The sequence below is a fragment of the Emys orbicularis genome, chromosome 5 (genome assembly GCF_028017835.1).
Source record: "Emys orbicularis isolate rEmyOrb1 chromosome 5, rEmyOrb1.hap1, whole genome shotgun sequence".
Taxonomy (NCBI): Eukaryota; Metazoa; Chordata; order Testudines; family Emydidae; genus Emys; species Emys orbicularis.
This window is the reverse complement of record NC_088687.1, coordinates 59,059,942-59,071,906: the sequence shown is the minus strand read 5'-3', so window position 1 is coordinate 59,071,906 and position 11,965 is coordinate 59,059,942. Positions and strand designations below refer to the sequence as shown.

The 11,965-nt window shown below is 44.7% G+C and overlaps 1 protein-coding gene across 1 annotated transcript in view; it reads right to left on the bottom strand.

The window, feature by feature from the left end:
- Positions 1-2,714: 2,714 nt before the first annotated feature.
- Positions 2,715-11,965, bottom strand: part of ARHGAP10 (Rho GTPase activating protein 10) — a 232,123-nt gene continuing 222,872 nt past the window's right edge. The window contains exon 23 of the mRNA XM_065405556.1: positions 2,715-2,803. Within this exon, the coding sequence (XP_065261628.1) occupies positions 2,715-2,803 (89 nt within the window). The remainder of the gene's footprint in view (positions 2,804-11,965) is intronic.

Below are 11,965 nucleotides of genomic sequence, written 5' to 3'. Positions count from 1 at the left end.
AATATCTTCTTTCTGTGTGTTCCATTCTATGCATCCGATGAAGTAGGCTGTAGCCCACGAAAGCTTATGCTCAAATAAATTTGTTAGTCTCTAAGGTGCCACAAGTACTCCTGTTCTTTTTATTAATCAGAGTGTAAGCCAAGGGGGAAGACCTTCCCACCAGTGCCAGAGTTACCAGAGCTGAATTCTTAAAAGTAGTAGGCAGTATGCTCAACTTGGCACAGTTCTGACCCAGCTTACTCATACCCTTGCTTTTACAAAATCCTTGATAAAAAGATAAAATGAATTAGGAATGAAAAATGAAATTAGCATTACCTCTCCTACCAGGAAATAATACACTTAACAGGGTTCTCTTCCTCTTCTTAGGGTTGCTTGGAGCTGGCATAGATTTACTTGAGCTACCAGAGGCAAAAGAACCTGAAATCACAGGAAGTTCAGAATAGCTTATGCAGGAGTTTGCAGAACTCAAGGCAATGCAGCAAACAGGATCATAGCAGTGGGTGAGGTGGTGCTCCACAAGTTAAATCTCTTACTACTTTTCCTCTACCTTTTTTAACCCACTTTAGTTGCATGCTAGACCAAGAACTAAAGCATTTGGAAAACAGTGCAGGACCAAACACACTCTGAGCCAAAATATTATGCACAGTTTGGTGCTATTGCTTGTTCACAAATGAGACTGACTGCCTGCCAAACACTGCCTTCCAAACTGAACAAATTTGAGGGAGCAAACCTATGATCTATTGCTCAATGTTATCAGAGGGATTATTTCCTTACTCTTGTGTCAAGGGACAGATTAGAGCACTTGATCTCATTACAGTAGTCCTACACCATCTTCAGCATAACCTCCCAGCCAGAATTGCCTTAAAGCTGTTTGGCAAAGCTCACCATCCCCTCAGACACAATGACATATACTAAACCTCATAGCTTGGAAGAGTTCCATTTGGACCGCAACACCAACTCAGCCCACCATCTGAAGTTCATTTGTGTTTACTCAGAAGGTCTAGGCACAGGAACAGATAATGGCATTGCATGAAAACTTTTCTTTAAAAAGAAAATGAAAGAGCATTAACTACTACTGTTTTAAGACTAGTAATTTAATATATCTGCAATATTTTTTGGTTTGCAAAAATAGTCAAAACACATGAAGCTCACTTTAATGCAGTGTATTAGTCTTAAAAGGGTGTGTTATTTGTTCATATTTTTAAGCAAGAGGGGAAAGAGAGAAGACAAATTGCACTCAGCACAATGGTAACTACCTTTCATCATATTTTTATCACGTGGCAAAGATTTGTGAGATACACAGTTCACTAACGGACCAGATTCTGATACCTTTCCCATGCACATTGATGAGTATCTTACTGCTCAAATAGTCCCATCGCTTACAGTGGGGCTACCTGAGGAGTAAGATACTATTCAGTAAAACTAGCTACTACTCAGTACAACTAAGGGCTGCATAGGCCCTATAGGACAAATAAGGGCTCTTTGAAGTCAATGGTAAAACTCCCCTTGACTTTTAATCTGACCTTACATCCTGAAACATATCCAGCAAGATGGCAGGGTGAGAATAGGGGCCCCTGCTAAGGGGAGAAGTGGGACACAGAACTCCTGGCATGGAGGCAGAATGGGAAGCAATGGTGTGTGTGTGTTGCAGTCCCTGAAATAGCAAGGGATGGAAGGGTGGCCCACAGGGAGCTTGTGGGGGGGAATACAGGGAGACCCTCTTATGTGCAATGAGATCGTCCTACAGAATCAATGCAGCATGTGACCCTGTAGTTGTATTTAGCAGATGTTAATGAAGTCAGTAAGTAAGTTGTTTGCTGTGAGGAATGTTCTTCCTAACTTATAGCTGTTCTGAATCAGCAATGCATTCCTCTTTACTGATTCTGCACACACACCTTCCAGTAACTAAGAGAAGTTTATTTCAGTTACTGATTTATAGAAACAGAGCAAATCATTCAACAGCAACGTGAGAGAGAGACAAACAGTAAATAACATTTAATTTACAGTGATTTTTTTGGGTGACAAACCTGTACTTTGAAAATTGCACAATATGGAACCGGAGGTACTGGAGCCTGCAATAAATGTTAATGGGTCCTGTCTTGAAAATAATATAAATGAAGCTACACACATCACATAAAGGCATCTGCATTTTGAAGACACTTGAAAATCTCAGATCCTCCTCTCTCTGGATTTTATCTGAAAATCTGATCCAGCTACTTCCACTCCCCTTTCAGAACATTACTTTGCCTTCAGCATAAAAGCCTCTTTGCCCAATAACTTTTCAGAACCAGAAAAATAGAGGGTTGACACAACATTTAACAGTGGATATAAATACAGTTTTCAAATTTCAATTTAATCAGCACCAGGATTTACTTTTAAACTTTTCTCCAAATGACAGCTGACTCTGAGTTCAACCACATATCTGACTTAAAATTCGGGTTATCCTGCAAACATATTGCTGTTGTGCTTTGCACATGTAAAACCCTGTTCATAAAATTAAACTACCCCTCCAGCCCCTCCCCCCTAAAAAAACCCACCTTACAAATCACATCTCTGCAATTCCTATTTGGCAACATTTTGTCTTTATACAGATTAGGCTCTTCGTCCCATTGTCTAGCTCTTCCTTGATTAAAACCAGTCACCAAAGCGGAGAGAAGTGACTAACAAAAATCCATGGATACCATGTACACCTTCTGGGCGTTAAATGCAGAGAGCTAAAGAAACTGAACATAGTTTTGTGGAATAAGTCCTCTCCTGCCATTTAGAGTTCCTTCAAGCCATCCTGGTTCTCTGGAAAGTTGCACTACAAAAGGAAGAAAAAGGTTTTATTAGTCTCCACTGTATTTCTATTAAACTTGCAGCTTCAACTTGTATCTTCCTGAAAAAAAACACAGCAAAGCATTAAACCTTTTGCACAGACCAGTGTGGAGAACATAGCTAGGAAAAGAGGAAGTTTCTGATTAACTCATTTAAATATTGGTATGTGTCACCTAGGAGCTAGGACATGCCAGACTCGCAGGGGTTCTCACAACAAAAATTTTGGTGGCCTCAGAGTGCAGCCACCAACTCTTGCTGGTGGCCGCTCTGACAATTTTTCCAAAAATACTTAATTACCTTTAGGAAAAACAAATAAATATGCACATATACAGGTTCAAATCAGTGTAATTTATTTATGTAGGGTTTTTGGCAACCTAATAATGTACAATTGTCTCTGTTCTTTACTGGATCTAAACACATATAAGGTGCTTTGCATGTTCTTGTCTTTTGTTTTGGGTTGTTGGTTTTTTTGCTTTTTTGGTTGCTTTTTAAATGTCTTGCTAGCTAGTAAGTCTGCTTCTGTGAAAAGTGATACTTGTATGTTTGTTAACATCACTTTTCACAGCAGCAGACTTGATAGCCAGAAGGCAGTGAAAAGTGATACTAACAAACATACAAATACCACTTTTTACAGCAGACTTACTCAGCCCTGGTAAGCCAGAGGACAAATTAAGCCCTGGATGGGGAGGTGGGTAGGGAGGCAGCAGGGTCCAGGGGTGATGGGGTGGCCAGAGCCCGAAGCCCCGCAGCTGTGGATGGAGCCTGTTGCCTTGTGGCCGGAGGACAGAGCCCGCCACCCAAGAGCTGAAGCTGGAAGCCTGAACCCCACCACCCTTGGGAATGTGGGGAACTCAAACTGGCTGCCTGCTTCTCTGGTGTTTGTGTGTCTGCTGCTTCCCCCTGCCTCCAATCATTGCCGAGGAGGCTGTGGCCACAAGAAAAGCCCCTGGTGACTGCATGCAGCCACAGTGGCCATATTTGAGAAACGCTGTGCCAGAGGCATGGGTTGAGCATGAGAGCCAAATCTGGTTAGTTGGTTGGTTGCAGGAAGGTTGGGCATTTTTTGTGGTCAGCCTAGGAGATCAGGACATGGTGCAGGGGTTTGAAAGGAAGGTCTGGAAAGGATACAAAGTGAAAGAGCTTGCAGGGTACCCATATCAGGAGGAAGGTTAGAGCTTGGCTCTTAGCACGGATTATAGCAGTGTTTATAAGCTTAGTGGGGAGTGGTTAGAGTTCTTGCCAAGCACAGTAGGGGAAGTTTTAGCAGTTGAGAACAGGGCAAGACTAAAAACTTGTCCTGGGTGTAGGGGGTGAGTTTGGAAGCTTGGGGCTGGGGGGAAGTTGGATCAGGTTTCACTACAAGCGGTTTAAGGCATGTGAAGTGGGGGGGGGGAGAAGAGGTGACTTAGGGGGTGACTAAGTCAGGTGACTTAGGCTCAAGGGGCTATAAAACTGCAGTGTAATCATTCGGGCTCAGGCTAGAACTCTGGCACCCTGCGAGTCAGGAGGGTACCAGAGCCCAGGCTCCAGCCCAAGCCTGAACATCGGCACTGCAATGTTATAGACCCACAGCCCACAAGCTCACACGGGCCAGCTGCGGGTGTTTTATTGTAGTGTAGACATGCCAGTAGGCACTTAGGTTCCTTGACGGTCAATGAAACTTAGGCTCCTAAGTCACTCAAAAATGGCATGTGGGTACTTCTGAAAAATGTATCATGTACACTTTCTTTTCCTCTGTCCCAAGGTGAATACTATTGGCAGGCAACAGGAGAATAGCACTGCTCGGGCAAGTCCTGTCAAAATAAAAACTGTAGTTTGAAAAGGACTTTAAAAATGTAGATAGCAGAACTGCCTTCAGATTTTAAAATGATACCTTAACAATTATAGCAGTAATCTGGCAGCACATTTTGTAATGGAAGGTTTTCACTAAAAATTTACCAAAGGAAAAATAGTACATCAAAAAGTGCCTTTTTAAATCTCTCCATATACAGTAACTTACAGTACTATTAATAATTAGTATGCCCTCCCTCCCTTTGTCACTTTCATTCCATGATTATAGAGTACACACGCACACATTTATAAATGCAACACTCTGACACTACCACTGAGCCTCCCTCCAAAAGTTTCATCACAGCTGTTACAGCTCTACCCCAGTGAGCAAACTGACATTGCTGAGACAACCCTGGCCCTCTTCCTGAGGGGGACATATCCGCAAGACTGGCTTGTGAAAGTCAGAAACTCACTTTTATCAAAAAGGAACATGAACACAAGACTAAAACAAAGAAAAAAAACGATAAATGTGAAACTCTTCCTTGCAATTTGGAATTCAAAGACTAAAATATATTTTGGGCAATTCAATATATAGACACAATGTGGGGGTCAGACACACAGTATATACAATTCAAAAGGCCCAGTTTAACAACCTCAAATTAGGGTACATATACATTCAGATTCAAATTCAAAGAATTGAAGTCACTGGGAGTGGAGGACACCTGACAGGATGAAGACCTAAAACTGATGGAGAAGAGGAAATCTCTGCTGAGCTACATTTTATGAATAACTGTTGTTTAGATTTCAGTGTGAAATAATCAATACAGCACTTTAGGATGTAACCCACAGATGCCATCATTTAAAAATTGGATTTTTGAGTGAAAAATATCATTTTCACCCCAAGGAAACCAGAAATGGAACAGCAGGGATATTACAGGATCAGTAGTGAGGTGCAACAGAGCTCTGTGTTTGGGAAGTTTGCATACCATCCATCTGCATTACACCTGGCTCAAGGCAGCATTATTGGTATGTCACTTTCATGAAGATAAAATTCACAGGGGTGTTGTGAAGATTAAAGAAAAGGACAAAGTAAGTATAATGGTGAGATCACTACACTGATATTGATCCAGATTTATAAACTGTGCCCAGACTAGTAGGCCCTAATTTTAACCTGCTTTGATGTTCCAGTTTTCTCCATTCATCTTTTTCCTAAGTGTATTGTACAAACACATTCACTAACAATCTCACCAGACTCAGTCGCTCTGGTATCATACACGGTGCCATTAACGTTCTCTTTAAATCCAAGTTGTTCAGATCCAGTTTTTCAGGAAAATCTCCAGCTCAAGAGCAGCTCTTTTGTGTCCCCTTTCTGTCATTTCTTCTCAATCAACCATAATTACAGTTCTTAGCACTTTCTCAAATCTGCCTCATTTAAAAACATCTTGCTGCAGAGACTATGCACTGGGCCTCAAAACTGCTACTACTCATTATTGGACCAAGCATCCCACAGGAGTTATGTTTTATGTTGGCCCGGGACAGGAAGGGACACTATTTGTAGTTTAAAAAATACAGGGCAAAGAAATTAAAATGAGCTGTGACAGAGCGACATTAACCATGGCACCAGAAAGACTGCACCACAGTGCTGACCGAAGACTGATTCTCAAAAGCTATCACCTCCCAGGTCAGTGGAAATACCAGTTGAAAAACCCACTGCAGTACCTGTATTTGCCCTCATTACCTCGCAGTGGAGGCAAACTTGGAAAGAGGTTCCAAGGTGAAGGTCTAAGGAGTGCCACAGGGAAACTATTAAAACACACGCACACAATCCCAGACACATCCCACAATTATCCTTAAAAATAACAGTGATGGCCCTTACAATATTACCAGTTTTACCTAGGTAAGCTAAATAGATAGTGTTATTTCTAATTGCACAAAACTGAACACCCTAGCCCCACCCCTTTCCTGAGGTCACACCCCCTGTCTGCCCACCCCTTCCCCAAGGCCCCGCTCCCTACATTTCCCCTCGCTCAGTAGCTCGCTCTCCCCCACCCTCACTCACTTTCACTGGGCTGGGGCAGGGGGTTGGGGTGCGGGAGGAGGTGAGGGCTCTAACTGGGGATGCGGGCTCCAGGGTGAGGCCAGAAATGAGGGGTTCAGGGTGCTGAAGGGGGCTCTGGGCTGGGGCAGGAGGTTGGGGTGCAGGAGGGGGTGAGAGCTCCAGGGTGGGGTCAGGGGTGCGGGAGGGGGCTCCAGGTTGGGGGTGTGGGGCTGAGGGATTTGGAGCGTGGGAGGGTATGGGCTCTGGGGTGGGGCCAGGGATAAGAGGTTTGGGGTGTAAGAGGGGGCCCCAGGCTCGGGGATGGGGCCGAGGGATTTGAAGTGTGGGCTTACCTCGGGCAGCTCCTGGTCAGCAGTGCAGTGAGACTAGGGCCTGGTCTACACTAACCCCCCCACTTCGGACTAAGGTACGCAAATTCAGCTACGTTAATAACGTAGCTGAATTCAAAGTACCTTAGTCCGAAGTTACCGCGGTCCAGACGCGGCAGGAAGGCTCCCCCGTCGATGCTGCGTACTCCGCTCGCCGAGCTGGAGTACCAGCGTCGAAGGCGAGCACTTCCGGGATCGATCCGGGGCACTTCCGGGATCGATCCGGGATCGATTTATCGCGTCTTAACCAGACGCGATAAATCGAACTCAGAAAACCGATTGCTTACATCCGGACCCGGATGTAAGTGAAGACGTACCCTAAGGCAGGCTCCCTGTCTATCTTGACTCCGAGCTGTGCCCTGGAAGAAGCCAGCAGGTTCAGATCCTAGGTAAGGGGGCCAAGAGCCTCCATGCGCTGCTCTCACTCACAGGCACCGCCTCCGCAGCAACCATTGGCCTCGGTTTTTGGCCAATGGGAGTGAAGAGCTGGTGCTCACAGTGGGGGCAGCGTGTGGTGCCCCCTGACCCACCCCCCGCCTAGGAGCCGGACCTGCTGGCTGCTTCTGGGGCACAGCACAGAGACAGGAAAGGTAGGGACTAGCCTGCCTTAGCCCCGCAGTACCGTTGACCAGACTTTCAATGGCCTAGTCAGCAGTGCTGACCGGAGCCGCCAGTGTCCCTTTTCGACCGGGTGTTCTGGTCGAAAACCGGACACCTGGCAACCCTAATTGCAAATACACCTCTACCCCGATATAACGCTATCCTCGGGAGTCAAAAAATCTTACCGAGTTATAGGTGAAACCGTGTTATATCGAACTTGCTTTGATCCGCTGGAGTGCGCAGCCCCGCCCCCCCCCAGAGCACTGCTTTACCGCGTTATATCTGAATTCGTGTTATATCAGGGTAGAGGTGTACTTATTTAGGCCCAGGCGCTGGGTATTCCTACATCTCTGACTGCCATATGCTGGGACTGGATCACAGGGGATGATTGCCCTGTTCTGTTTGTTTTCTTTGAAGTATCTGGTATTGGCCACTGTCTAAAGACAGAATACTGGACTACATGAACCATTGGTCTGACCGAGTATGGCCATTTCTTATGTTCTTATTATGTTCAGAACCTGCAAGAAGACCCACCCAGAGACCTGCTTGAGTCAACAAGGGCTTGTCCACATGGGGAGTTGTTCCAGAATAGCTATTTCTGATTAACTCCATACGTGGATGCTCTTATTCTGGAATAAAATAGGAACCCAGTTAACCCACTGTTGGTCATGTCTGTGTGAACATTTAGTTTGCGGCAAGATGGATACTGCTAAGGCAAAAGTCTCAGACAACTGCGCACGTGGGCGCACACACACCTGGAATGGAATCGACATGAGCACGCACTCGAGGAAGAAAGGCTGTTATTCAGTCTAGGGCCAGGCTGAGCAAAAGGACTTGTCCATGACAATAACTGATGGGAGAGCACTGCTAGATTAATCACAGTGAGGCCAAGAGCAAAAGCAGAGGGGGGAAAGGGAAAGAAGAACAAGAGAGAGAAGTGTGGGGGGTTGGGAGGGGAGACAGGAAGACAGAAAAAACAGCAAGAGCTGACAGAGCTGGAGGGGGGGCGGGGGGTGAGACACACAAAACCCTAATGGAAGCAACACCTTTTGTCAGACACTAATTTAACAGTTACTTTAATGGTTGATATTAGCTGTACGTCAGCTTGATTGATGCATTGTCACTTTGATAGTTAAGGTTATTGGTAGAGCAGCAGAATTGATGTATTATTACTTTTAATTCTTCATTTGGGGGCTTATTAGGGCATATGGGAATTTAAATTGAGTAAGTGAAGAACTTGAATTGATTCATTGGAGTCTGATTTCAGTATAAATGCACCAGGGGGTAGATACTATAATAGGTGAAGAGACGGGTACCTCTCTGAAGGAGTTTCAAAGACTGGCTGAAAACAAGGAGATGGCTTTAAAATATTTAAAGAACATGAGACCCCTAAATACCTTTCCATTCTGACAACGCCTATTTATTCTATGTCCAAATGGGAATCGTTACGGAACACTATCAAGACATGTCTAGTTCTCACCTTGACCACATTACTTCTATATTGTTTCCATTTTCCTGTCTTGCTTTTTAGATTATAAATTTTGCTTTCTTTTCTGCTTGCCCGGCATCTAGGACATTGTGCGTGATACCAAACCAAATAAATAAAAAGCAGTGAGTCCATTGATGAGGCTGTAATTAGCTTTTACTATGAACCCATTCTTATTCCCCACCCCAACTACAAATTTCTGTATAGTCCAACTTTTAGGAAGGATATAGTCCAAAAGCACTCTGCTGCTCAGAGCACTGCCCACATATCCAAGGGCAGAATTCGGCCAGGGGTGAAAAGGATTTCACCCCAAAACTATTATCCTGGTGCAAAGCACAGAAGGCCAAGGGAGAGCGGATGTGCTGCTGGATGAACTTTACTGCTGCTCTGAAAAAATCAGAAACATAATTCCTGGCTCCTGACTATCCCCCTGGGCATAAAGCTGCCTGGCCATGCACTGTAACTGAAACACCATGCCCTGTTGGGTGCTCCATGGAGTAGGGCAACTGGGACTCACTCCTAGGACCCTTCCTTTGCACTAGGAAAGAATCTTGGCCTGTGGCCATATTAGTGCACGGGGGGGGGGGGGGGACAAAGCTCCCAACAGCCCCTTCTCCCCGGCTCAGCTGGTGAGAGTGCAACACAGGGTAGATGTCCTGTATTAGAAAGCCCACCTTGCACACCATTTGCTTCAAAAACCCAGATTTTCCTGTATGTGGATCTCTGTCTGATGAAGATCCTTCCTAGTCATGTTAAAAAAAATGGTAAATTAAAATAACTTGCATTAGAGTCTTTGAAGAGAACAATCATTTAGCTAATTTCTCTTTAAAAGGTCTCCCACCTAACTTGATGCAGACGTGATCTGCCTGCAAGGCAGCTCTGTGACAGGAAGCACGTCCACCAAGCACATTCCTTTACTGAGCGTACTGTAGGGGGAAGAGTGTGACTAGGGGCCCCAGATCTTCTCATCTGCTGTAACACACAGGACTGAAACCTGGAGCAGACTTGTTTGGGGGAATATGTCTCTGCACAACCGAACAAGAGTTTGTGAGATACGATATTTCGGCTTTAAATTAAGTTTGTTTTTCTGGGGTTTTCTTCTTGTGCAGTGAAAAAGACATTCTGCTGAACTCCCCACTTGTTCCAGCTTGTTAAAAAACTCAGAAGGAACATTCTGGTGGGGCTGGGGGGAGGGAGGTGATGAAAAGATTTTAGTTTCTGAGAAACTTTCCACACACATTTTTTGGTCCAATATAACAGTTAGTAGAATGCGTTGTTGAATATATGGGCCATATTAGCTACCTTTTAAATAATTAAAAAAAATGCGTGTGGGTTGATTTTTTAGCTGCTCTAATCTGTGTACTTTTTTCCTTTTCCTACTAGATCTAAGCTGGGAACTTGGAATTCCCTCTACGTTTGGGGCACACTGCAGAGATTCTCTTCCTTGGTGTCTGCGTCACTCTAAGCACATACCAGTCAGTATGTTTGGCATACTGGGACAGTGTGTCACAGTTTCAGGGTAACTGCACATGTATCCCCCCTCCATGGTCCACTCCAGGAGCACCCAGTCAGGTCTCCGGTCTCCAGCCATCAGCTGACTTTGGGGAGGGACCTTTGTCCCACTCCCTTCTGACGAGAGGTTTTTAGGCTACACAGCTCTCTGCCTTACACTATGATATCCCTAGCAAGCCAGTCTGCCTAACGGCCAGTGCCTGTGCTTTGCTTTCTCTCCAAGGGCTAACTAACAACAGTGCATTGCCAGCAGTTACAAGTCACCACTCTGCTCTTTCTAAGCAAACAAATTATTCTTAAGGTTACAGAGAAAACACAATAAAAACAAACAGATGTAAATGTACCAGGGGTCACCCATCAGTCTTATGGGGCCCTACTAGGCCAAAGTCTTTCCAACCATTCTGCAAAGGCTGGGGGACCCCCTGGGACAGAAGGTCCGGTCCATTGGCTGGATCAGAAAGAAGGCCACTAGTCAGTTCAAGTTCATTCTTTTATAGCAGTGGTTTTCAACCAGGGGTCCACAGACTATGTCTAAGGGGTCAACAAAAGGCTATTGTTACCATAGAAAGTGTTTTTCAATCTGTGGTCTATAGACCCCTCAGGGTTCACAGACTCCGTCTAAGTTTTCCAAAGGGGTCTGCACCTCCATTCAAAATGAAAAAAGATTGAAAAACCACTGTTTTATACCAAAAGCCCTTTTTTTCTTACCTAGTCTCTGGAAAACCGAGCCTGAACCAGTATACGCAAACCACCCCACGGGACAGACCTTCTCTGGAATTGTTTAGTCCCAGTGATTCAGCTTCATCACCCCCACTGCCTTTTAGTTCCTGGAGGAGCTGTGGTTACCTTTCCCCCATGGAGTAGAACACAGTCATACATAAACCATTAATTAACTTAATACAATGGTCCCAAAAGATCACAGAATCAGAGAAATGTAGGGCTGCAAAAGACTTTGAGAAGTCATCAGGTTCAGTAGCTGTCCTGAGGCAGGACCAAGTAAACCTAAACCATCCTTGACAGGTGTTTGTCCAACCTGTTCAGAAAAACTTCCAGTGATGGAGATTTCACAGCCTCCCTCAGAAGCCTATTTCAAAGCTTTACTAACCTGATAGAAAGTTTTTCTTAGCCTAAATCTCCCTTGCTGCAGATTCAGCCCATTACTTCTCGTCCTACCTTCAGTGAACATGAATAACAATTGATCACAGTCTTCTTTATCACAGACTATTTGAAGAACTTATCAGGTGCCCCCTCATTCTTCCCCTACCCAAGACTTAAGTATGCTCAGTTTTTTAACCTTTCCTCATAGGTCAGGTTTTCTAAATCTTTTATCATTTTTATTGATCTCCTCGGGGC